Raw genomic sequence first — 27,535 nt, forward strand, 5'->3', positions numbered from 1 at the left:
TGAGTTAGATTCAGGACAGGGAGCACGTGAGGGGGAAGGCTTAGCCAAGATGACTGGACTAACACAGATATTCTAAAGATGGTAAGCTAATGCTAGCACCAGCTAAGGTAGTTCTGAGTAATTTCTGAGGCAATGCTATACTAACTGTAGTTGCACAAGTATGCAATAACATTGTTAGTGGTCAAAATATGAACAGGTTTTCATAAAGAAAGAACACAAATGACAGAGTGGGCCTACAGGAAGTTGGTCTGGTTGTCTAAAAATAACACAAATACAACTCTGATAAGAATGTGTGCAAATATATTTTCCAATGTTTTTTTTTTTCCTCCATGAACAATAGATAAAAATCACTGAGAGAAATTAACGAACAAATTAATGAACAAATGCTGATACTAAATAGAAACATTGACACTACATTGTGATCTAAAACAACAGCTACATCTTTAGACAAATACAGTGCATAGTGTTATACATACATACAAGGTCCTGTACACATTTAGGTGCTGAGAAAGAGAAAAGGCTGTCTGTTCCAGCATGTAAACTAGGTCAGTTTGTAAAGTATCAACAATGACAGGGAATATTCTACTTGCTGAAACAGATGTCATTCGTTAAAAAAAGGAGTGTTTAGTCGAAAGTAGATAATTCTGTACATAGGTCACCAAACAACAACATTATAAACTGTGAATACAAAGTGAACCATTTTACATTAGTTCAAAAGTACATTCAGTCCTATTCAAAGCTTCATCCAAACTGGTTACATAGGTCACAAAAACCAACAAACAGACCAGTCGGCGATTCACAGCATCCTTTCTGCAAATCACATTTCATATTTCCATAATAGAGTAAGTTAAAAAACCATAAATTACTAAAGATTTGGACTAACGATCAATAAAAAACATGAGTGTGTCTTAAAGATCCAGTAAAAGGCAGAGATGCAGGAAGGAAGACACACAAAAACTAACAGAGCAGTTGGCTTCAGCGTTAGGACCCTGCTTGGTGTTCTAACCCTAACCCTAACCCTGTGTGTTAACACCACCTTTACCCAGTGGAGGTTTAACCCCACCTCCTAGACAACCATATCTGGACAGCAGGAAACCAAACAGCCACTAAATGTGGGCCCTGTCCTGGATCAGAGGTCTGGGTCTCACCTTGACATCTGGAGACAAACTGGTTCTCTTCAGCAAAGGCGAAATTGGTTTATAAAAAGGCAAATATATACGGCTTACAAAAAAAAATTAATGTCAGCATAGAAGATACCAGAATGTCTATAAGCTATTTAGGATTGTGTTCTTGTTGTGCTTCTTATTGGGTGTGCTGACATTAAAACACAACCATACTGAGTTTAGTGTAACTGTATTTCCATAATGACTTCCATGACTCCTGCTTGTCAGTTGGCATCTCTTTGTAACGATCAGACCAGCAGGCTCGTTTGGTGTCTGCCATGGCCTGGAATGACCAGCAGAGGGAACTGATGACACGAGGAAATTCATTCACTGTCGAAAGTGGTTGCGTCTCAATTGTTTTTAGAGGCCTCCCTCTCCTCCTCTTCTCAAGGTAAAGAGGTCCAGAACAGTGTCCAAATCATAGGTGCAGGTAGAAGCAAAGTGAGGAGACCATCGACTGTTGAGACACCCTCACCCTCAACCTAGTAACATTAATCAAAACTGAACATGGCCATGTTTTAAACAAACCTTGGCAATGCTAGGTTGAACTGGACCAAAACAGGAAATTGTAGGCCAAATGATGTTAGGATGATGAGACTAAAAGTAGATTGTCTGAGTTAGGCTAGGCTAGGCTGCCACACAGTGGTTGGGCCTGCGGGACATGATGTGGCCTCGGCGACAGATGCAGCGGAAGGATCCCTCTGTGTTCACACAGCGAGCGTTCACACACACAGGACCTGTCTCCTGCGGCTCACACTCGTTTATGTCTGGAGGGATGGAGGGATGAAGGGATGAAGGGACGGAGGGATGAAGGGATGGAAGGATGAAGGGATGAAGGGATGAAGGGATGGAAGGATGGAGGGATGAAGGGATGGAGGGATGGAGGGATGAAGGGATGGAGGGATGAAGGGATGAAGGGATGGAGGGATGAAGGGATGGAAGGATGGAGGGATGAAGGGATGGAGGGATGAAGGGATGGAGGGATGAAGGGATGGAAGGATGGAGGGATGAAGGGATGGAGGGATGGAGGGACAGAGGGATGAAGGGATGGAAGGATGGAAGGATAGAAGGATGAAGGGATGGAGGGATGGAGGGATGAAGGGATGGAGGGATGGAGGGGTGGAAGGAGAAAGTGAAATCAATTAGTCCCATATATTTGTACAAGTGACAGCCTCATCGGAACCTGCAGTTCCTGTATATTGTATATTGTTCATAAGAATGTCTACATCACATAGGATAAGTATACATTTTTTACAGGATCCAAGATAGACCACTAGGAAGCTGTCGAGGGGGGCAGTCCAATGTACCTCTTCTTGCACTAGTGTCAGGTAACCCTGACCTGGCCCCCTGGTCCCCTGGCCCCCTGGTCCCCTGGTGCCCCTGGCCCCCCTGGTTCCCTGGTCCCCTGCCCCCCCTGGCCCCCTGGTCCCCTGGTGCCCCTGGCCCTCCTGGTTCCCTAGTCCCCTGCCCCCCCTGGTCCCCTGCCCCCCTGGTCCCCTGCCCCCCCTGGGCCCCTGGTCCCCTGCTCCCCCTGGCCCCCTGGTCCACTGCCCCCCCTGGGCCCCTGGTCCCCTGCCCCCCCTGGCCCCCTGGGGGGCTGGTACCTGTGCAGGTCATGGAGGTCATGTCCAGCCGGTAGCCCTCGTAGCAGTCGCAGGTGAAGCCCTCAGCCACCCGGATGCACCTGCCGTTGTCACAGCCCCGCACGATGCCACAGTCCTCGCTGCTCAGCCCCGCATACGGCTCGTAGCGCCCTGCGTGGGGGAGGAGGGGGGGGGGTTGTGTTTTCTTAGTTTACCATCCTTGGGAGGATTTCTGGTATCCACAGGGGTGGTTACACAAAGTCACACTCACACACACGTACGGTATAGTGTAAATATCCCAAAGGACAGATGGATGGTCCTCTGGAGGAGGAGAACTTACTCTCATAGGCCCTGCGAGGCCCCTCCCCCCCGGACGCCTCTCTGAGAAAGGGGGTCCAGGTCTCCAGGGCTCCTCCTCCTCCTCCTCGTCCTCGTAGCGGGGGCCCCCGGGGAGGGGGGCCAGGCTGAGGGGCAGGCCCTCGGGGATGGGGGGAGGCGGCCGCACCCCAAAGGCCCGCTCCGACCGAGGGTCGGCCAGGCGGTAGGGGGGTCTGGGGGCGGAGTCTGGGGAGCCGTAGTCCCCTCCGTCATAGTAACCCTCGGGTCTGGAGGGAGGGAGGTGGAGAGAGAGAGAGACAAAGGGTAAAGTTACGGTTGTCTCTTACAGGTAGGGTTAAGGGTTAGGGTTGGGTCGGGGTTTGTCTCTTACAGGTAGGCTGGCCTTCTGAAGGGCCCCTCGGGGCCGCTGTACGAGTCGTATGACCCAGGAGGCCTCTCTCTGAAGCCTGCTCCACCGCCCCCTGGTGGGGAGTAGTCGTCATAGTCCGGCCCAGGGGGCAGGAAGTCCGGTCTTCCAGGGCGGGGCTCTGGGAAGGTATCCGGGCCGTAAGGGTAGCCCCCACCTGGTCCCAGCCTCGGCCCCGGCTCCGGCCCTAGCCTCGGCCCTGGCCCCAGTCTTGGTCCTAGGTCAGGGCCGTAGCGGTCAGGGAAGGGGGGGGCAAAGGGTGGGGGCCTCAACATGTTGCACAGGCCCTCAAAGTCCTCTGGAGGTCGGGGGAAGGGGGGTGGGGGCAGGCAAGAAGGCACCAATCAATTTTCATTTAAAAAAAAATCTTATTTAATCTAACACAATGGCAGCATTGTTGATTAGACAGGAATGTATTTTATCGATTGAGAGTGTGGGTGTGAACTTGTGGTTTGTATTGATGTGTGTGTGCATGCATGCAAATTTGTGTGTGTGTGTGTGCATGAGTGTGTGCACGTGTTCATATGTGTGTGTGTGGGTGTCCATGTGTGTGTGAGAGGGACAGGACCCCCACCAGAGTCTCTTGCGGGGCAGAGGGCACACTGCAGACCCCAGCCCTCTCCATACAGACAGCAGCACTCGGTGAAGGTCACCTGACCCCCCAGCAGAGGGCTCTGACACACCAGGTCCGCTGTCACGTGCTGCCAACAGAACGACAGGTTCTCATCTGGAGGGAGAGGAGAGGGAGGGGGGGAGAGATAGAGGGAGAGATGGACGGGCGGATGGACGGATGGAGGGAATGGATCAGAGGGAGAGAGTCAAAGAGAAATCGATTTGAGAAGGTCCATGAGAAGGTCCAAGTGTGAGTGTCTGGGTGATGTGGGTGTGTGTGTGTGTGTGTGCAAGCGTGTGTGTGCTCTTACCGACGGTCAGGCCGGTGGTGTTGACACAGTTGCGCTGTGAGTCGTCCAACACCAGGGGGGGCTAAGGTAGAGGAGAGAGCTTGAGAATGAGAGAGTGATATGTAGCGGGTATGTGTGTCTGTGTTTGCGTGTAGGCATGTGTGTGTCTACGAGCATGTACAGTTTGTGTGTGAGGGAGGGAGCATGTGTGTGTGTGTGGGAGACAAACCCGAGCAGGCCTTCCCATCGCTGCTGGAGGTGTAGCCTCGGTCACACACACACTGGAAGGTTCCAATCAGGTTCTGGCAGAAGGCATGCTCCCCACACACTGTCTCATTAGCACACTCGTTTATATCTGAGAGAGAGAGAGGTAGAGAGAGAGAGAGGGAGATGTAGAGAGAGAGAGAGGTAGAGAGAGATAGAGGGAGATGTAGAGAGAGAGAGAGGTAGAGAGAGATAGAGGGAGATGTAGAGAGAGAGAGGGAGAGAGAGAGAAGTAGAGAGATAGAGAGGGAGAAGTAGAGAGAGAGAGGTAGAGTGAGAGAGAGGTAGAGAGAGAGAGAGAGGGAGAGAGAGGTAGAGAGAGAGAGAGAAGTAGAGAGATAGAGAGGGAGAGGTAGAGAGAGAGAGGTAGAGTGAGAGAAAAGGAGAGGTAGAGAGAGAGGTACAGTGAGAGAGAGGGAGCGGTAGAGAGAGAGAGAGAAGTAGAGAGAGAGAGAGAGAGAGAGAGAGAGAGAGAGAGAGAGAGAGAGAGAGAGGTAGAGAGAGATGTAGAGTGAGAGAGAGGGAGGGAGGGTGAGAGAGAGGGAGGTTATATGAGAGAAGAGAGGATAGGAGAGTGTAGAAGAGGCGAGTTGAGAGAAGAGGATAGGAGATGATAAGATACTGTATGTCTCTGTGTATGTTAGGATATACGATATATGTATTTGTGTCTATTAAGAGTCTGTGTATCTGTGTGTGTATGTGTATATCTGAGTGTGTGTGTGTGTATATCTGTGTGTGTGTGTGTGTGTGTGTATGTGTATAAATGTGTGCGTGTGTGTGTGTGTATGTGTCTATCTGTGTGTGTGTATATCTGTGTGTGTGTGTGGTGTACAGATGTCTCTCCTGGCAGGACTGCTCTGGTGTCTCAAAGCATCTGATCTCCTCCCGCCTCACATCAATCAACCTCAGCTGCCATGACGACAGTGCTGCCCCCCCCCCCCCATTTGGAGTCTCACATCTGTGTTCCACCTGCCTGCCACTCACAACCTGGCCAGGGCCAAGCGGTCCACTGTGCTACATGTTAACACTGCACACAGCAAAGCAGTCAAACTCACACAGAAGCCAATCCCATCCAGCAAAGACTGCATTCTAGTTAGGGGAGTTTAAGTAGATACTCGTGTCTATTGTTTATAATGGGGTGGGTATGCCTTGGTTGGGGTGGGGGGAGGGGGTGTAGGTGGGGGGAGACCAAAGGGGGACAGGAAGTGATGCGTAGACTCACCGACACACTCGCCAGTGCGGGTGGCAAGGTACCCGGGCTCACAAGATGTCACGCAGCGGTACGAGCCAATGGTGTTGTCACAGCGCTGTGAGCCACACACTGCGCCGGCCGAGTCCACACACTCATCCACGTCTGAGGAGACACACACACGCACACACACACACACACAGGTCAGCTGTGTATTCAGTAGAAGAAACCCTTGGCTTGGCAGTCTGTTCAGGGAGAGCTGAGCTGACACATGCAGACAATCTTCATCCTGTGTGTGTGTGTGTGTGTGCTGCCTTACCCAGGCAGGCGTTGCTCTCTGGGCTGCTGGTGAAGCCAGCTTGGCAGCGGCACAGGAAGGAGCCCTGGGTGTTGACACAGCGCCCGTCCTGGCACACGTCTGGCCCGGCACACTCGTCCACATCTGACCAGGCATCATCGACATCACGCTGAGTCAGCACGCGCAGCGCCACACATGCACCCCCCGCCCCCAATGTGTGAACGTGCCCCTGCTTACAGCTAAACTCAGCTGGATAGCCTGTTAGCATTCTCTTGTATCCATTTGTGTGTGTGTGTTGGTGTGTGGGGGGGTCATTATCTTGTATATGTGTGCGTGTGTGTATCATTTCTTGTACACTTGTGTGTGTGTGTGTGTGTGTGTGTGTGTGATGATCTTGTCTGTGTGTGTGTCTGAGCCCATCCTCACCCTGGCAGGTGGTGCCGTTAGCGGAGGTGGTGTAACCCTGGGCACACACACAGCTGTAGGAGCCCAGCGTGTTCACACACTCGCCCTGCGGGAAGCAGAAGGAGCCCTCCAGACACTCGTTGATGTCTGCGGAGAGACACGCACAGCATGCAGGGTCACAGGGTGTGTGTGGGAAGCAGGAACGCTGATCTCCACTTCCAAGCCACTGGTGTGTGTGTGTGTTTAGATGAGTTTGTGTGTGGGAAGAAGTCATGACTGCTGATCTGTAGTTTCAAGCCACTGGTGTGTGTGAGTGCATGCAGGTGTGTGTGAGTGCATGCAGGTGTGTGTGTGACCTCTGCAGTGTCGTCCCAGGCCGGTGGTCCTGTACCCCGGCAGGCAGTCGCAGCGGTACGATCCGTCCGTGTTCACACACACCCTGTCCGAAGAACACGCCTGGGCCCGCTCACACTCATCTACATCTGGGGACAGTACACAGGTGGGTGTGTGCTTGTGTGTGTGTGTGAGGGTGTGTGTGTGTGTGTGTGTGTGGTGGGAGGGAGGGAGGGGTGTGTAAACACTGCATTCCAGCCTTGTGATGAAAGGCAGGGTTGGAGAGGGCAGCTGACTCAGCACGGGAGGGGAGGAAGGGGGAGGAGGGGAGAGAAGAGTAGGGGGAGGGAGGAGGAGAAGGGGGAGACATTCAGCTATGGGAGGGAGGGGGGCAGGGGGGCTGGGAGGCAGATGTGGCGGAGGTGGGTGGAGGAGAATGCCGGAAGGGGGGGGGGGGGGGGCTGGATGCTCTTTGATGAGTCTGATTGAAGTAAGTATTCTAAAGGGGAGATGATAATTGTAACCAAACATGCTGTTGAAGGCTGGGGCTGGACCTGCTACATATGGGGGCCATACGGCCAGTGCCATCTGCTCAGACAAGGGGAGGAGGACAGGAAGGGGGGAGGGGAGGGCAGCTGGGCAGAAGGAGAGGAGAGGGGGAGGGAGTGGAGAGGGGGCAATGGAGAGGTGCAGAGGTGAGGACAGTGAAGGGAGACAGGGATGGGAGAGACAGAACATACACAAGAGGGAGGGAAGGCAGGAGGAGGAAGAGGGAGTCGTGTGTAGAAAGCAGATTGATACATCTGCTGTTCAGAATGTCCGCCCAGGCTTACCTGAGCACACCCCAGCCCTCACGCTGTGTCCAGTCCTGCAGGGGACACACCTGTACGAGCCCTCAGAGTTCACACACTCCTGTCCCGGACACTGGGACGGCTCTGCACACTCATCTATGTCTGCACCAGAGAGAGGGGAGAGAGGGATGTTAGAGAGGGGAGGGATGAGGGGAGAGAGGGGGAAGTAGGGAGATGGGATGAGGGATTGGAAGATGGATGTGTTTGATGTTTCGATACCTGTGCAGTTTGTGTCTTGCAGTTTGAAGCCTGTCCGACACACACACTTGAAGCTGCCAGGTGTGTTCTCACAGCGACCGTTGGTACAGGGGCTCTGACGACACTCATCGACATCTGCACAAACAGACATTTAGCTTTTGCCCCATCCAAAAACCCAATCAAACTACCATGCAACACAGAGAAGACCGATATAGTTGCAGCTACGAAGGAACGCTTTATTATGGTTCAGTGAATGTGAGCACACAGAGACACCCATGAGCAGGTCTCCGTGAGAGGCGGGTGGACAGACAGTGTGAAGCAGCGCTCCTCCTCACCTGAACACTGTCCGGCGGAGAGCTGGAAGCCAGACTTACAGGCCACACACGTGAAGGAGCCCTGAGCGTTGACACACTCCTGGCCCGGACACCGCAGGGCGTTTCCACATTCATCCACATCTAGGATCAAAAACAAACCAGACGACATCAGCCGACCCGGACATGGTACAAAACAACCATTTCCTTTTCAATGCCAGACATTGTCTTTTGACTATGTTGTCTCGAAGCGTAATGAGGTGGCGAGGTAGCTCCCACCCTTGCAGGTGTTGTCTTGCAGGCTGTAGCCAGACTGACACACGCACGTGAAGCTCCCTGGGAGGTTCTCACAGCGACCGTTGGCACACGGAGAGGGAGTCTGGGAACACTCATCCACGTCTGGTGGAAACACAGATCGAGGAACATCCAACAAATGAGGACTTCCTTGAACAGTTTGGATAATATCTTGTTGGATTAATGGACCTATATGGTAATGTAAAGGATTTTGTGGATAACATGTACAGTCTTTTTGAGGTTCATGTTGTTTAATTGTAACTTTTATAACTACGTGCTCTTATGGTTCTTCCCGTTGGGACTCATTTTTCACAATGTCTGCTTCATGTTTTGGCTACCCACAATGTTTGGGGCTATCTCGTTGTTATGATCAGTGACCTATGCACTTTGTAAAGCTCTCTCTTGACTTATCTCTTTGGATAAAAGTGTCTGCTAAATGCATAAATGTTTAACAGAGAACTGCATATGTATACTCAGGGTAGCGTTTTAAATGAAAGTCTGAAATTCTACGTGGCGTCCCTCAAGGTCCCTCCTTCACCCCCTGAACAGTTAGTTCTTTCCAGTTTTGTCCCTCGACATTTCTGAGGAGAGGACAGAACAACAGCCGAGGCTGCAGGCTCACCTGTGCACTGTCTGTGTGTGAGCTGGAAGCCAGGCTTGCAGGACACACACCTGTACGAGCCCTGAGAGTTGACGCAGGTCTGGCCGGGGCACTGGGACGGCTCCAGACACTCATCCACATCTGTGGGAGGAATGAGACACAGCAGGGAGGGGAGACAGAGATACAGCAGGGAGGGAGATAGAGATACAGCAGGGAGGGAGACAGAGACACAGGAGGGAGGGAGACAGAGATACAGCAGGGAGGGAGACAGAGATACAGGAGGGAGGGAGACAGAGACACAGGAGGGAGGGAGACAGAGATACAGCAGGGAGGGAGACAGAGATACAGCAGGGAGGGAGACAGAGATACAGGAGGGAGGGAGACAGAGATACAGGAGGGAGGGGAGATGTTACAGGCAAATTGAATTTGAATGTATTAAATAGGAGCTTAATACATTTCCCTATACAATATACACATTTTTCTACACAATTGGAAGCATCTTTAAAATGTGCTGGTTGTGTATTTACACATACTTACTGATAACTTAAGTATACGTATGTAGCTTAGGGATGTATGTTGTGATTCTTCAGTCTTACCTGTGCAGGTGTTGCCCTGCAGTTTGAACCCAGTCCGACACACACACTTGAAGCTGCCAGGTGTGTTCTCACAGCGACCGTTGGTACAGGGGCTCTGACGACACTCGTCTATATCTGAACAAGCATAGCAAAGATGTACATAAAGAAGATTCATGCAAACAAACATGATGACACATCCTATTTCATACATTGTAGTCACCGTATTTATTCATTTGATTCTTTGTATTCATGAATATATGATGAAGCCCAATCTGACAGATGTATTCTGTGTGTCCTCACCTGAACATTGCCCGTTGAGCAGGCCAAAGCCTGGCTGGCAGGACAAACACCTGTAGGAGCCTGCAGAGTTAACACACTCCTGACCTGGACACCTGAGAGGATCCTGACACTCATCCACATCTAGGAGGGAGAGAGAGAGAGACAGAGAGAGAGAGACAGAGAGAGAGAGAGAGAGAGAGAGAGAGAGAGAGAGAGAGAGAGAGAGAGAGAGAGAGAGAGAGAGAGAGAGACAGAGAGAGAGAGAGAGAGAGAGATAGATAGAGAGAGAGAGAGAGAGAGAGAGAGAGAGAGAGAGAGAGAGAGAGAGATAGATAGATAGATAGATAGATAGATAGATAGATAAATAGATAGAGATCGAGGAGAGAGGGAGAGAGAGGGAGAGAGACGGGACGGGAGACAAAGAAAGAATGACATTAGCTATATTGTACACATCTGCACCACACAAGACCATAAGGCCGGTGTAGAGGTAACCCTACCATTCCCACCACACAGCTCTTACCTGTGCAGGTGTTCCCCTGCGGCTTGTATCCAGTCTGACACACACACTTAAAACTCCCAGGTGTGTTCTCACAGCGGCCGTTGGTACAGGGGCTCTGACGACACTCGTCTATATCTGTGACATACAACACATCCTGTCATAAAACGTTTATGTTTGAGGTTTTGTTTTGAAGTAAAGGGGAGGGCATGGACACGTGGTCAGAGCTCTTGACCACTAACCCTAGTGGATTTGTAAGTAGAACCCATCTTACCCAACAAGGAAGCCTGGTTCATTGGTTAAGGGTGTGTGAGGAGGTGTGTGTCCTCACCTGAACATTGCCCGTTGAGCAGGCCAAAGCCTGGCTGGCAGGACAAACACCTGTAGGAGCCTGCAGAGTTAACACACTCCTGACCTGGACACCTGAGAGGATCCTGACACTCATCCACATCTAGGAGGGAGAGAGAGAGAGACAGAGAGAGAGAGAGAGAGAGAGAGAGAGAGAGAGAGAGAGAGAGAGAGAGAGAGAGAGAGAGAGAGAGATGGGAAATAAGGTTAGAGGGAGGGAGAAGGATGGAGAGAAAGACAGAAGGAGAGACAGAGGGGCTCAGAGAGAAAGAGGGTGTGAGAGAGAGAGATGGATCTACCCAGTTTGCTAGTCTGTTCCGTAGCTGGTTGGATTAGCAAGGTTGTCTCACCTGTGCAGGCATTGCCCTCCAGCTTGTATCCAGGGCGACACACACACTTGAAGCTTCCAGGTGTGTTGTCACAGCGACCGTTGGGGCAGGGGCTAGGAGCCTGCTGACATTCATTCACGTCTGGGGGACAACAACACAGTCTCATGTCTGCCATCGTATCCATGAATACGGAATCATTAGACAAAGTTTACATAGCGCTTTTCCATACCTGTGCAGCTGTATGGGTGCGTGTCTGTATGTGAGTGTGTGGGTGTATGTGTGTGCATGTGTGTGTGTACTCACCACTACAGCTAGTGCCCTGTGGATCAGAGTTGTACCCTGCAGGACAGATGCACCTGTAGCTCCCTTCAGTGTTCTGGCACCTTCCACCTCCACAGGGCGGGGGGGATCTCCTGCACTCGTCTACGTCTGGGAGAGAGTGAGGAGGGAGAGGGGAGAGAGAAAGAAAGAAAGCAGGATGAAGGAGGAGGATGCAGAGAAGGAATATTTACAGGATTAAACAGAGTTTCTTTAGCTAGTTACTATTTTCAGTAGGACTTATTAACCAAGGAGTGTTGGGGAACCACACTGTCAAACGGACTATGAGTACATGCTTGGTTAGATGTGAGAGTGACCCGGGTTCCATCCCCTGTGGGCCTCACCTTGGCAGTACGTGTGCAGGGCGGAGGGCTGGTAACCCTCATCACAAACACAGACGTGTCTCCCTCCAGGCTGGTCCACACAACGACCGTGTCCACACACCTGAGGCCTGGTCTCACACACACCACGCACTGGGGCACACACAAACACACACAGACAGACAGACAGACACACACCAGTGCACACACCACACACACATATTCATTCAGCTCTTCCCACAGTTCGTAAAGTACAGTCTGTGGATGGGATGTTTTCATGTGTATGCACTGTAATTGTTGGTTCATATGTCCTCATGTGTGTCTTGTGTGAGTGAGTATCAGGTCTTCAGACTAAGCAGCCCTGTGTGTGCTATGGAGAGCAGCAGTAACACATACAGCTAGCATCACTAAAGCCTGGCACAGGCTCCTCTGACGCCAGCTGCTCACAGATTTCTCACAGCGCTAGCAGGGCGCTTTCAAGGGGAGAGGGCAAAGCCGCCCTGTTATTAAACAAACTCAAAGCTCCGCGCAGTGAGAAGTGTTAAATTCTAGGTTCCAGTCTAAATCTGGCAACCACTTGAAATGATAGAAGCTGGATGGTCGTTCAGCTCCGCCCCCACGAGCACACAGGCAGTATGAGGACTGGCAGGCCGAGCCAGAGCGGTTTGCCCGGTTTAGACCAGCTGCAGTACAGGAAGTACAGACTTGGCTTTGTACTGTAGTCTCTACCCATCTGGCTGCATCTTAGATGGAGAGAGAGAGCGAGGAAGATAGAGAGAGAGGTAGTGAGAGAAAGATTGAGAGGAAAAGATAAACAGAAAAGTAGAGAGAACAGAGAACCTTTCTTTATCTTCCATGCCATGTCACCATGTCAGGGAAGGATTTAATGTTGTGTGTGTGTGTGTGTGTGTGTGTGTGTGTGTGTGTGTGTGTGTGTGTGTGAAAAGGAAGAGACAGAGGAGTTGAGGAGTTGAGGCCACAGTAATACAGCTAGAGAGAGAGAGACAGAAGGAGAGAGAGACAGAGAAAGAGTTGACAGCAAAAGTAAGCCAGGGAGAGAGTAAGCAAGAGAGACAGAGGGAGAGAAAGAAGGAGTCATGAGAAGAGACTGTGCCAGAAGAACCATCTGACACCTTTGAAGATGGAGATCAAAACCCTGTAAAACTCTACTGCCATTTACCCCCAATTTCTCAGACCTCATTATACCGTTCCGTTTGACCTGTGACCTTTGGCTGCCATTTCCTGTCACATTAAAGAGAGGCTGATCTAACGCAGGGAGAACAATGCTCCATCTGAGCACTGCTGCTCAGAGTGTTGACATTGATTACACTGAAGGCCTTTGTTCCCAGACAGGTGTGAGGAGGCTGGATCCAGGGAGCTCTGTCAGACTGGGGCCGCTAGTCGGCAGTGGAAGTCACCAGAGGGGAACCCTGACATCAGCTTTTGTATGTTCATATTGGAATATCCAAGTGGTGGTTTCCTTTGAGTTTAGGACTACTTGAAAGTTCAAACTACTAGTTTGGACTTGCGTACTTGGTAGTTTGGACTTTGAGTTTGAGTCTATGAAACCCTCTGTCATATTGCTTGTAAAAAAGGCTAAATAAATACAATTAGATTTGGTTATTGTTAGTTTAAGTGTAGCTGGCTTGGGTCTGTCTGGTTGGGGTGTGGGTGTGGGTAACGATTTTGTGTTTGGTTGGGGTGTACCTGGCCTAGGTACGTCTGGTCTCTGTGTGACAGGAGAAACAGGCCGCCGGTCCGCTGAAGGCCGGTGGGTCTGGGTGGGAGGACGAGCTGAAACACCAACACGGATCAAGAACCACATACTGCAGGGCTGTACAAACCTGTATTGTAAACCGGAGCCAAATTCCTTGTATGTGTCAAACTTGGCCAATAAAGCTGATTCGGACTCACTTGTTACTCTGGCAGGTCTGGCTGTGGAGGAAGAGGCGGGGAGTGGAAGCTTGCTCGGGGTCAGAGAGTCTCTACTGAGGGGCTGCTGGGGCTGGAGCAGGCTGGTCCTGGAGGGTTGCTGAGGCCTGGTTGGAGGAGAGGGTAACCCACTGCTGGATGGTTGTGCAGGGCTGGTTTCTAGGAGGAGAGAACCTCCATCACCAGGCTTGATCTGGGAAGGCTGGGACCCTGTGCTGGCTGGGGCCTGGGGCCTAGTTTGCACGGGGGGAAGACCTCCGCTAGATGGCTGCAGAGGTCGCAGTGGAGTGGTCTGTGAGCCTGTGCTGGATGGATGTTGGGGCCTGGTTGGTGTGGAAGCTGAACCACTACCGGTTGGGTGTTGTGTCCTGGTAGAGCCAGAGCTGACAGGCTGGTTGGAGCCAGTACTTGCAGGCTGTAAAGGCCTAGCCTGGCCACCACTTGCAGGCTGGTTGGAGCCAGTACTTGCAGGCTGTAACAGCCTAACCTGGCCACCACTTGTAGGCTGGTTGGAGCCGGTACTTGCAGGCTGTAACGGTCTAACCTGGCCACCACTTGCAGGCTGGTTGGAGCCAGTACTTGCAGGCTGTAACGGCCTAACCTGGCCACCACTTGCAGGCTGGTTGGAGCCGGTTCTTGCAGGCTGTAAAGGCCTAGCTTGGCCACCACTTGCAGGCTGGTTGGAGCCAGTACTTGCAGGCTGTATTGGCCTAGCTTGGCCACCACTTGCAGGCTGGTTGGAGCCGGTACTTGCAGGCTGTAACGGCCTAGCCTGGCCACCACTTGCAGGCTGCTGCGGGGTGACAGAGCCCCTGCCAGAGGGCACCACAGGGGGCCCTCCTGTGCCGTGCTGCTCCGCCACGCGCTGGTTGAACTGGATGGCCGAGGCAGAGTAGTGGTAGCCTGGTCCTGCTGGACAGATCTCTTTGAAACCCACTACAGGAGGGGGGAGGGGGACCACAGAGGAGGACACTGGAGTCAGAGGTTGACTTATAAGATGACACAGCACATAAGGTGTAGCATATACAGTGTATTATGTTATGAGAACATTAGCTTCAGACCTGATCCAAAGTAGGGGCAGCGTTCACAGTCCTGGCCCCAAGCCTTGCCCACGCGGCTGCAACAGCAGATCTGCTTGGTGATGTTCTTCAGGATGTGCAGGGAGCAAGAACCAGGGCCCCGGCCAGAATTCAACACGCGGTAGCACTGACCCTTCACCTCCGAGATCACGTTCTGGGCTGGGTGGAGGGTGGAGGGTGAGGGTAGGGGGAGCGGAGGGGTCAGGGGTTAGGAGACAGGCAGAAGGGTGGGGAAGAAGAGTGAACAGAGTGAGTACAGCAGGAAGCCAGAGACTGAGTGTCAGAGCGGGCAGACGGAGGTGCACAGCAACAAGTCATGAAGGCAGGACAAGCAGGGAAGACAACGGTCCCAGCATGCAGCAGACCCAAACACATGCTCAGGCTGCACTGCATTCTGCAGACACAGATCATGTAGACATGGTCCACTGTAATCCACAATGCTCTCACAACAACCAGCCAGGGGGATGTACTTACCCTTGAAGATCTCTGAGAGTTTAAAGGGATAGTTAGACCTACATATTGTAATAACTTATTACTTCATAATATTGTCACAACCAATAATTCTCCAACATTGATAGAATATTAGAGGCAGAGAACAGCTTAGAGAGGGGGGAGAGAGAGAGAACCTTTCAGGAACACATTATTTAAAAAGGCCTGTTTAAACTCAACGATGCACAAAACAGACAGGCGGACACACACACGCATACACACACACACACACAATGCTTCCAACAATCCAGGCAGCATTCGAGTGAGGATTGAAGGACGAAGACAGCCAGCAGACGACTGAGAGACACAAAGAGAGAAGCAGCAAGCGACCCCGTCTCTGAAGAGACGCCGACGCAACCCCATCAAGTCACCAGCCCGGAGAGGAAGAGAGGAGGACAACTGCAGACCAAAACCAGCATCAAACCAGCATCCAGAAGCACAGTCCAGGTCAATGCCGGTTAGAATAAGCAGGTCAGAGGGTTTTATTCGGAGACCTCGGCCTGGCGTTATTCCTGTTTCATTCCACATGGAGGGCGAGGATGAGGGGGGTGTTTCAGCAGCCGGCCCAGAGGCGCCCCACCACCCCTTCCATCACCCCTTCCACTGCCCCTCCTCAGAGGTACTTACAGATGCAGATGCTGTGCAAGGCGTCCAGAATGAACCCTGTCTTGCAGACACAACTGTGGCTGCCCCTAGTGTTGACACAGTTCCCGTTCTCACAGAAGCCCGGCTGCAAACACTCATTCACATCTAAACATGGCCAGAGGGAGACACCAGGGGTCATGTCCGCGCTGTCAAGTACACTTTCCATGAACCACAACTCATTTAGAGGTCTTATCCACTCTACATTCTAGCTTTTATACAGGCCTTCTGAACCTGATTGACAACGTCACATGCACTACTTCTACCAATCCACGCTACATGAGGACATTATCCTTTTCTAGATCACATTCTGACTAAATACTACTCCATAAGACCCATCCACACTAGACTCAAATCATGAATATAAACCCTAAAACATAATGTTTGGCAAAATACTACACAGAGTACTACAACCAGAGAAATGCAACTCTTTAGAAGTCTGGAGAGAGGGAGAAGTGATGCAACAGTCTGTTGTTGTTACTTCTCTCTCTGGTAAACTTCTCCCCAGTCTGATTACACAACTCCAGTCTCTCTGGCCAGATCCTGACTGCATTGGCTAAGAGAAGCCTGGAGCCATGGATGCTCTCCCAGGCTAACAATCCACAACAGTGTGACTTGTCAGCTTGACTTGTCAGCTTGACGAGAAGTGGTTTGCACTTCTCTTGGCGTGTCATAGATCTGAAGTACAATTTGGAAGATTCTGTACTGACATCAAAGAAAAAAAGATCAGATCCTACAGATTCCTTAAAATGTAAATGTTTTTAATGTACCTGGCTATGACATTAACTCCTATATTTTGTCTCCTTTTGTATTTTTGTAACTATATTTGTATGTATGCTGCTGGCTATCTTGGCCAGTTCTCCCTTGAAAAAGAGATTATTAATCTCAATGGGTCTATCCTGGTTAAATAAATCTTATAATAATAATAATAATAATAATAAAAAGACTGGGGGGGGTTTAATTAATCTTTTATATATTTTTTTGTTTTGTTTAATTAAATCCTTGAGCGTTAGGTTGAACCAAACTGCCACCTGATAGCTAAACCAACTCTTTGCTAGACAGTTGGTTTTCCAGACTCCTGAGGTATTTTCTCACGCGAGTGCTATCCCTTCTGTCTGACCTGGTCGGGGGTGATTAATTAGCTGATTTGATAGCATTAGCATACCAAGGTGCTACCACAGATAACAACCTGTGACACCGCGTTGCAATGCTACTTTGCTACCATGACATTCAGTATCACCAGCCCAATAAAATGAGCATGTTACATTAGCCTTTGGCTATATGCCTACAGCCCTAGCAGCCCTAGCACTCATATTTTGCCAGTGGTTTGAATATTTGCTTTCATTCTTTACCCAACACTTATGTGATAGATACCTGGGGGAATACTGAAAAAATAATTGATCTTCTTCAGAAGCTGATGCTTAGTGAAATGTTTGTGTCACTTTGTGGTAGCTAGCTAGCTGATCGGACTGGGGTTATAGCTAGCTGTTCAATTTGTTAACATTTGTTAACATGTTAACTCACCAACACACTGAGTGCCATTGATCCTCTCAAACCCTGTTGGACAGCTGTTATTCACCCAACTTCCTAAAAACAAATACAATTATTAATATATAATACAAATGATAGCAATTTGATCATATCATCGATGAAGAATATAATCAAGCAAGCATACCTGTCAGAATATCATCAAGTTTGTGCACTCCTAGCAACAATTTAATTCATGCTTCTTCACTAAGATCCTGTCAAACCATACATCTAAGCTTTATAAGGAGTACATAAAACAGCCCAGGGAGACATTTCTCTTCTCAACCTCACCATTGTCTCGAAGATAATGGGGAGGTTGAGAAGAGAAATGTCTCCCTGGACTTTGACCATAGGCCCCTTCTGGGTGAAAGGATTCTGTTCCAACAAAGTGGTTAGGAGAGGAGAAAAGATTATTTTCCAACAAAGTGGTTAGGAGAGGAGAAAGGATTCTATTCCAACAAAGTGGTTAGGAGAGGAGAAAGGATTCTGTGTTTCAAATGTCTCTGATCAGCCTCCAGAGTTCTGGACAAGCGCTATTTTCTTTGTAACCAGAATACCAAGAAAGTGTAGAACCATCTTTCACTGCAACAAGAGTTAGATAGTGCTTCAAGGGTTCAAGAAACAACACATTCTTTCCCAATATCTTCATGAATCTGTTTATCAACAGCTCCAATAAGGCTACAGTGTTTTCTGTCTTTCTTTCCAAACCTCATTCCGATGGAGTTATAGCCGACAAAACGAGTCTGATTAATGAAGCTCATTCCTGCTATCATACATTTTCTAGACACAACTTTGAGCAATGCGTGTATTTAGTCCTCATCCCTGTTTTTTCATCTAGAGCATGTGGTGTATAGAAGGCAAACTTCCTCTGAAACAGTGCTACATGTCTGCCCAGCAATAGCCAACCGTTTCCAAACAGGACTGACATGCAGGCCTGTTTGCATTCATGTTACACTGGGTATATGGGTGATAAAAGGGGTTTTAAAAAAGAACATTAGCTCACTGATCTCACTTTTCAACACACTGTTGATACACTCTTGGAGGCAAGTTTATGAACTAATACGGCCAAAACATACATTCCTGTCCTGTTAGTCACGGCTGGAGTGTAACACACGGGCAACATTATCTACGCCAACCAGCAATGATGAGGTCATATTACAGTCCTCCAGATTATGAATTCTGGCTGAACGTGGTTAGTGGTGGGATGTTTTGTAAGGAAATCCACTGCTTCCTCGAGGCTCTATGTCTGTCCAGAGAAGAAATAGCATAAAACTACTCTTTGTTTGTGAATGAATATTTTCTTCCTAAAAAAGGCCAAAGATGTACATGTAGTTGATAATGCATTACCGTTTGAACAACAACTACAGCAGAACCTGGGAAACCAAGAAAATTGTGGACAGGTGATAATGTGTACTGTATGTGTGTGTGCGTGTGTGTGCTTGGTTTACCTGTGTTAGGGGGACAGAGAACACACTCGTTGATGCCCCAGGCCTTGCCTAGGCCCCGACAGCAGCTGTCTTGGCTCCTGAGTCCAGGGAGGGGGGAGCTGCACTAAAGGGGGGGAGGAGAGACACGCAAACATCTCAACACACATTCCTACATGAAATCAGAAAAAGCAACAAAATAACATGAAATCTTGCAATTGCAGAGGAAGAATATAATCAGTCCCATCCTATAGATAGATATTTCTGAAAGGGACCTGCCCTGCAGGGTCTCACCTGTCCATTGCGGACCTCTCTGAAGCAGTACTTGAACCCAGAAGCTTCTGTGTAGGTTCCCTCTCCCCTCAGGGTTTGGGCTTGGACCTTAGCAGGCTGGGACTGGACCTTGGTAGACTGGACCCGAGATGGCGGCTCCGCCTCGGACCTCTGTCCCTGCACAACGCTGGTTCTCGACCCCGAGAGTCCGGAAGACCACGTGACGGTCTCTGAGTGCTCCCTGCCGTTGGGGCCGTAGCCCACCTTCAAAACCTGGTGTATCTTCACCGAGGCCTCGGCAGGGTGCTGGACACGCACCTTCACCATGGATGAGCCGGAAGCAGGAGCTGCGGAGGGGTTAGCGTAGCATGTCGGAGTGTTAGCAATCACAGTTAAAATAGGATCGATGTTAGCATCGGGCGAGTTCTTAAGTAGATTCATGTCCGACTTGCTGTTACTGTGCTTGACCCCTTAACTGTAACACAAAACTGGAATGCAAAAATAACCTTCTTGATGGGCAAGCTCATTAATAAGTAAGTGAAGTGAGATATCCCGCCTTATCTCTAAGAACATTTGATCAGGAAGCGAGGGGATATTGTGCTATTCAGGTTCCTTGACTATGCATGGCCGTCATCCCTGGTCAACAGACCTGAGGGAACCATTGGCAAGTATCTGTTCCACAGAAAAACGACAGCAGTCAGCATGAGTCACGTCTATCCTGCTCCACTGTTTATGTTTACAGACGGATAAGGGAGGAGAGATAATCAGTTAGTGTTGCATTGCAGCTCATTGGCTTCAGGCCTCTGGGTGATACTATAGGTTTCATATCACTGTATTCTGCGGAGCTGTGCATGTGTGTGTGTGTGTGTAGTGGAACATCAGGGAGGGCAAGAACAGGTCAGAGAATGTCACAAAACTGTCTACACTTTGCAGTCATACAGAACATGTGACTCACAGGAGACAGTGTGTGTGTCTCTGTGTCTCTGTGTGTGTCTCTGCATGGGCGTGTTTAGCCCTATTTTCATTAGCCCCCCCAAAATTGTTTTACAATATATATATATATTTTTTTCATGTTATAAATGTTTTCATAAATTTTTAATTCTGGGGGAACATGCCCCCAGACCACCTATTTTTGCTGGGTCCAGGAAAAATAATAGGTTTTATCTCGGGGCTTAGTCCCCCAAAAGTGGGAACCTAGATTCGCCCCTGTGTCTCTGTGTGTGTCTCTGTGTCTCTGTGTGTGTCTCTGTGTCTCTGTGTGTGTCTCTGTGTGCGCCTCTGTGTCTCTGTGTGTGTCTCTGTGTGCGCCTCTGTGTCTCTGTGTGTGTCTCAGTGTGTGTTGCATTGGTAAGGTCAGCCCAGTAGAGCAGGACAACAAAACCTTACTGACTCACAGTTTTTTTTCAGTCTGTTTTTTAAGTCTGGAAACAGTATAAAGGTGAAAGGTTTAGTTTGACCCTGGTGTAGTGTTTGGGTCTGTGGGACCATTTGTAATGTTTACTAAAAAAATATAAACATTTAATTTTCAACTCAGACTTACTGGCCGTGGCTCATTTCTGGGAAGAACGTGTAAAAGAACACATTTTTATTCAGTGCACAACATTATGTATTTCCGGTCCATTAGACAATCACATTGTTTGATAAATTACTTCAGTACAATGTAAGAAATGTTACTTTTTTCCACAAACTCTATCCCAGCCAGGTACAGGGACCAGGGAACATTGGATGAGTAATACTAATAAGAACACCACACCAGGGTTAAAGGCTTCTTTTGTGTTTTAATGTTGCTGTGGATTTGAGTAGACTCTGCGGCTTAACTCTTAATAGACACTGTGTCCTTCCCAGAGGTTACACACACAGGGGCCAGCCCGGAGAGGGAACACAGACTTTTGGACTCTAACAGAACCGATGCACACAGTGCCTGTACTCATTAACCAGCACATCTAGTTCCCAGGGGGTCACACACCAACAAACACACACACACGCTAACAAAGACACGCAAAACACAGAAGTATTCATGGATTTATTTATTGCTTGTCTACCCTCACTGTGAGTTCCACTGAAATTTACAAGGTTCTTTTTTAAGAGCCTTCACCTAGCCTAGTTAGACTTGCCTGCCTGCCTGACATGTAAGGACCGCCCTTGTCTGTCCTGGGTCCTGGCAATCGGAGCCACAGAGGTGCCCTTTGTCTGCCTGTTTTGACTATTCAAAAAGCCAGTCAAAAAGCACGTCAGGAGGTGCGCACATGAAACAGACGCAGTAAAGTTCGAACACGTCTAAAACAGCATTCCCTCCATGAGAGAGCTGGGACAGGGGAAGTGACCTCATTATGGCCTCATTGCGTTCCGCAGGTCCCACGGTGTCCTGGTGCGAGACTGTGATTGATGTCCATCAAACTGCCCTTGTGATGCTAAATGTTAGAGGTTGTCATGGGGAGAGCAGAGGCCCCTTGTCTATGTCAACAAGGCTTGGCCTCACAGGGGAGAAAGCCCCCACGAAGACGTGGGTGACTACCAGGGGTGTGTGTGGGACGCACCCAAAGTCAGATTCAAAGGCACAGAATGTTCTTGACAGACAGGAGCCAATTCCACAATACCTTTATTCTGGAGAGTATTGCATAAGCCCTCTCCACATCCTCTCCTCCTCTCTCTCTCCCTTCCCTCAAGAGCATAATCAACTCTGATATTTCATTTGTTAGTGTGAGCTCAGCATGCTGTTTTGATTTCAACTGCCATAACCCCCCCCCCCCCCCAGAGAGAACACCGCCCACAGTGATGTCATCGGGCCTTTATAGACCGTAGGAAAACACAAGCGGGGATGAGGTGATTGGCGTTGCCGCGGATAGCGCGGGACAGATGACCCCATCATAATGTAATATACTTTAGCATGAAGAATCATCCTTAGTGAAAGGAGCGCAGCAGAAGCGCCTTTACATTTTGGTGAGTGAAAGTGAGAAGGAAGCTACTGAGGACTAAGAGTTTCCATCCGCACATCCTCCTTCGAAGGGCTGTCAGCTGTGATGTTGCGTTTTTGTTGTTGTTGCTTTTCATAACGCAAGCATGCAATCATATTTCGGACGGAGTAAAAAAGCTGTTTCCGTTCATGAGTTCCCTCCCCTCCCCATTGTCAAATCACCTCCCACCCCAGTCCTAATCCAACCCAATCCACCCCCTCCCCCTTTGCTTCACCCCTCCAAAGCCCCTCCCACCTCACCTCCAGACTGGCTCTGGCTCCTGGTCAGGTTCTGCCCGATTGGATGGCTGCCCAGGGGGAGGATGTACTCCGACTGGGTCAGAAGCTCCCCATTGGACAGCACGGCGGGGCTGGACGGCGGCTTCTCAATGTCATTGGTTGAGGAGGAGGAAGTAATGGGGATGTGACAGAACTTGCCAGTGAAGGTGGGCGGGCACAGACAGCGGTCCTTCTGGATGCACACGCCACCATTCTTGCACAGCATCGGACACAGGACTGGATGAGAGAGGAGGACACACGAGAGGGATTAGAGTCGGGCACAGGACTGGAACAGAGAGAAGAGAGGAGAGTAGAATGAGCGCATGCACACAGATCTGAAGAGGAAAAGGGTAGAGAAGAAAGAGAGGAGCGTAGAAGAACAAAGGGATGAGTCATTCACAGGGACGACATTCGCGGTCGGTAATTCACACTGTAAAACAGGACAATTAGACTCTTCAATCTTGCTGAGCCGCTCCGTGTTCGTCTACAGGCTTTCTCTCTGTCTCCATCTCTCTGCCTCTCTCTCTTTCTGCCGTTCTCCCTCTCTCTGTCCCTCTCTTCTCGCTGTCACTCTCCCTCTCACTCAAACTCTCTCTCTCTCTCTTTCTCTCTCTCTCTCTTTCTTTCTCTCTCTCTCTCTCTCTCTCTCTCTCTCTCTCTCTCTCTTTCTCTCTCTCTCTCTCTCTTTCTCTCTCTCTCTCTCTCTCTGATGCTCTCCCTCTCTCTAAAACCTCTTGGATCGTCCACCTGGAAGAGGGGACAGGCAGACAGACTGGGAGGGAGGGAAGCCCAGCCAAACAACACACTGATCCATCATCTTTATGCCGTCCTGTTGCTCCCAGAGGAACTCGATAGGTTTACCATCTGAACACCTGGCCTCGTCCACAGGGCCTGTGTAGCCTGTCGCCCGGGGTTACAGGACAGCTCTCTGGGCCAGAGTTCTGGTTCATAAGAGCTGTAATGATGCATGCTGGGAAGGGCTGGACTGTACTCTACTCTATAGGACTCTCCTGAACAACCATCTACTGTAAAGTACTGTACAGGAATCTGGTGTTCAGAAATGTACACTGCAGTACTACTACTGTGAGAGGTACAACAGTACCGTACTGTATCCTGTACTCTTCAGGAAGCTAGTGTCCAGGACTCTACTGTACAGGACTCTACTGTACATGAGTCTGGTGTTCAGGACTCTACTCTATAACACTCTACTGTAGTCCTAGGTGGTTTCCCATAGCTCAGCAGCCAGGCATCCACCCATTGTGTTGGAGGCGAGGGCCAGAGAGAAGGTTGGTGTTGTTTCTAACCTCAGACAGGAAGAGGAACATTAGCCAGACTGGCTCCAGCACCGAGACCTGCTTTATCAGGGCACTCAGAGACGTGGGGGGGGGGGGGGGGGGGGGGGGTATGTGTGTGTCCTAGGAGAGAAATGTGTGTGTGTGTGTGTGGAAGTGTTTGTTCCCTACTGTGACAAAACTGGGGGGATAAGGTGAACAAGATAACCTCTGGACACAGAGATGGAAAGACATATGGAGAGAGGGAGGGGAAGAAAGAGGGAGAAGGTATAAACTGAGAATAAAAATGGAAAGAGAGAGAGAGAGAGAGAGAGAGAGAGAGAGAGAGAGAGAGAGAGAGAGAGAAAGAGAGAGAGAGAGAATGTGCAGGTGTCTCTAACGTCAACTAGCCTCGTCAGCTCTACTGTTGAGATGCAGAGTACAGCTGTCCAACTTTCCAGTTGAGCTTAAGATGCAAAGACAGTTGCAACAAAGTCAGGATCAAAACTCAGGTCAGAGCCAGGCAGTACCCCCAGGCATGTCCTGGTTCTGGTGTGTGTGGAGAGAGGAGATGGCTGTTATTCTGCCAAAGTTCTACTGGTGCAAGATTAAGATCCTTGGATCACATATGACCACATCATTACTCAACTGTTCTGGGCATGTGAGTGTGTGTGTGTGTTTGTGTGTATGTGTTTGTGTGTGAGTGTGTGTCTTTGTGTGTGTGCATGTGCTTAACAGATGACAACATTAGACCTTTAAGCAAAGAGCAATAAAGGACATCAGTATTTGTGTGCGTGAGAGTGTGTTTGTATGTGTGTTCAGGAGGTATGTTTAGAAGCAAATTAAAGACACATGCTGTTTAGCTACACTCTCCCTATCACTTCCTGTTTCTCTCCCTACCTCCTCTGTCCTCTCAGGCCGTTAGTGTCTCAGCAAGCTGCCTATTAGAGCTGGCGACTAGAACCCATAACCATGCTGGGGACTAGAACCAATAACCATGCTGGAGACTAGAACCCTGAGGACTAGAACCTATAACCATGCTGGAGACTAAAACCCTGCTGGAGACTAGAACCAATAACCATGCTGGGGACTAGAACCTATAACCATCCTGGGGACTAAAACCAATAACCATGCTGGGGACTATAACCCTGGGGAACCCTAGTGAGATCCAACGCAGCTAAAAAACAACATGTCAAAGTGTCTCATAAGTTGAAAGAGGCCAGATCAGGATAGTCTGTTCCTGAGGCCCCTTGATTAAGCCTGTTGAGTTTGACTTTGAAGAGTGAGGTATACAAGGAGATATTCCTGGACCGATCAGCCAACCATCTGTTGCTCAGACAGTTCTAACACGTCTGGGAGACAGGACATTGGCTGGCCAGGTCACATGTCCAAACAGAGCACTCACATGCACATCATTTTCCCTTTGTAACCAACTTCATCTTCTGCCCTGTAGACACTTCTAGGACACAACGAACCATTGTTCACAGTTTCCCCACTTGGCAAGTGCTTGGTAAGTAGCCAGGGATAGGTGTATGTGTGTGTGAGAGAGAGCAGTGTGTGTATTTCACAATGGGGGCCTTATGATATTCTCACTATCTGAATGTTTAGAGAGGAGAGGCGTACATGGGGAGGACAAATCAAGAGAGAAGTGATGGTTGTGGGGGTTGGTGGGGGGCGACACGTGGTCGTGATTAGAATCAGAGTTAGCGGCCGTGTCCATCCATAAGTTCCATGGGTTACACAACAACTAGCTCCACCCCTCTGGACTGCCCCCCCCCCCCCCCTTCTCTCTCAGCTGTCAGGAATCCTGAAAGCCATGTGTGGGGCGAGGAACGCAGGCTCAATCAAAGGCTCTCCAGATCATCATCATCGTCGTTGTCAACAAGAGGTATTAGGGACAGGAAGTGGATGACATTAGCAGCAATGGGTCAGAAGGTCACATGATGTTGTTAAAGGGAGTAATTGCAGGTATTTTCAGTCAGCACATGTGACCTGGATTAATGTAGAGAAAGATTACAGCAATACGGAGACCTGGTTAGTATACAGAGGCCGTTCTGAGGGCATGGAGGATAGAGTTTGAGAGAAAGAGAGAGGAAGGCAGAGATAAAGGGAGAGAGAGAGAAAATGAGAGTAAGTAAGACAGAGACAGACAGACTGAGAAAGGAGACAGAAAGAAGGAAAGAGAGACAGACCATGTTCTTCCATAACCTCTTTGTCTATGTCTGGCCCTCTGTGTGGAGGGAGTTCATGATCTACTGTGACTCCTGTCTGCACCTGCAACCGCATGATGGATGGATGGCAGCTTTTAGAGCTCTGTCTCTCTCTCTGTCTGTCTCTCTCTCAATTTCACTCTGTTCCTCTTAATCTTCCTCCTTTTCACTCTTTTCTCCCCCCATCCCTTCATCCCCTCTATGTAATGGGCCGTTTTAAAGGAAGATTTACTAGTTCTGTTTTACTGTAATGTGAGGGTTTCTCAATAAAGAGCATAAAAGTCTACCTTTCTGTCCCCATCTCTCTCCCCTATTGTGAATACAATCAGTATACAGTACATGCTGTCGCTGTAGCTCCTACTAAATAACTTGGTACTGTATGCTGTTTCTATGGAGATACAGACCCTATCCCAAGAATCTTTTAGGGTGCCATTAGAAGTGTAGACACACCGCTTAACATATGAAGGTTACAACAGACACATAGATGCACAGCGGAAGAAACACACCCACGCGCACACACACACACACACACACAGGTGGTAGAAATTCACCACTCAGCTTGTGGACAAGCATGAAAGAACGTCTGGACCCCTGTGTGTTTGGTCAGACATTCTTCAATGTTCTGGGGCCAAGACAATTTGTCTGTTTCTGGCAACTACACACGCTGCCACGCACATGCGCACGCACACAGGTAAATGTATGCTCAGGTCTACACGGCAGCCGGGTGTGAATACTTGCAAATCAGGCCAACATGCAGCTAACCACTCTCTCTCTCTCTCTCTTTCTCTCTCTCTCTCTCTTGCTCTCTCTCTCTCTCTCTCTTTCTCTCTCTCTCTCTCTCTCTCTCTCTCTCTCACACACACACACACAGACACACAGATACACACACACACACACACCATCCCCTCAACTACTGACTGAAATATCCCTCACCTCTGACCCTGGAACATACACACACCTCTAACCTACAGTTTCCAATTGTAAAAAGGTTAAACACATGTTCATAGAGACAGAGTGTGGAAAGAGAGAGAGATGAAGAAGAGAGAGAGCCAGAGAGAGGAGATAAAGATAGTGAGAGGAATGGAAATATAGGGATGAAGAGGAGAGCGAGGCAGAGAGCAAGTGAGAGAGAGCGACAGAAAGAGAGGGAGAGAGAAGAAGAGCAAGACACGAGCCAGAGAGAGAAAGCGTTCCAGCCCAGTCAGTAGCAAAGATCCCCGTGGTGCGGGTGGGAGAGCAGGTACTCACAGACTCTGAAGCCCGTCCCCGAGTGGCTTCCTGTGGCGTCGCCCGGCAGCTCACTGTTATACAGCGTGGTCACGTTCCCACGCTCGCAGAAGTTGGTGCATCGACCCTGGCTGCAGCGCACCTTGCACACGGTCGGCGTGAAGAGCACCTTGATGCGCTCCGCTCTTCCTCCTCCCCGTGGCAGGTGGTGGATGGGGGTCTGTCCGCTGGCTGGAGACAGGGAGAGGACGGAGAGGGAGAGCAGAGCTAGGAGCCGGAGCGGCGGCATGGTGGAGTGTGTGCGTGTGTGTGTGTGTGAGTGTGTGAGGGTCCGTTAGAGCGGACTCATCCCGCGGAGGAGACACACACACAGATCCGTCGCTGACGCCAGAGAGCCCTGAGTGAGGGAGCGACACACTCTCCCTCC

General features: G+C 49.7%; 1 protein-coding gene across 1 annotated transcript; it reads right to left on the bottom strand.

Annotated features, from left to right (window-relative positions):
* Positions 1-280: 280 nt before the first annotated feature.
* Positions 281-27,535, bottom strand: ltbp4 (latent transforming growth factor beta binding protein 4). Its single transcript, XM_084674708.1, is given in 33 exon segments — positions 281-1,930; positions 2,768-2,917; positions 3,087-3,131; positions 3,134-3,351; positions 3,456-3,789; positions 4,066-4,218; positions 4,415-4,475; positions 4,618-4,748; positions 5,880-6,011; positions 6,166-6,288; positions 6,571-6,696; positions 6,906-7,031; positions 7,716-7,835; positions 7,953-8,066; positions 8,267-8,386; positions 8,522-8,641; positions 9,159-9,278; positions 9,734-9,847; positions 10,013-10,132; positions 10,512-10,625; positions 10,819-10,938; positions 11,186-11,305; positions 11,468-11,593; positions 11,827-11,955; positions 13,510-13,596; positions 13,717-14,670; positions 14,796-14,972; positions 15,930-16,052; positions 17,469-17,531; positions 18,920-19,022; positions 19,190-19,515; positions 22,383-22,637; positions 27,130-27,535. Coding segments are annotated over 33 exon segments (5,532 nt in total). The 5' UTR covers positions 27,398-27,535; the 3' UTR covers positions 281-1,790.

The sequence above is a fragment of the Hypomesus nipponensis genome, chromosome 15, assembly GCF_054491055.1.
Source record: "Hypomesus nipponensis isolate SF chromosome 15, ASM5449105v1, whole genome shotgun sequence".
Lineage (NCBI taxonomy): Eukaryota > Metazoa > Chordata > Actinopteri > Osmeriformes > Osmeridae > Hypomesus > Hypomesus nipponensis.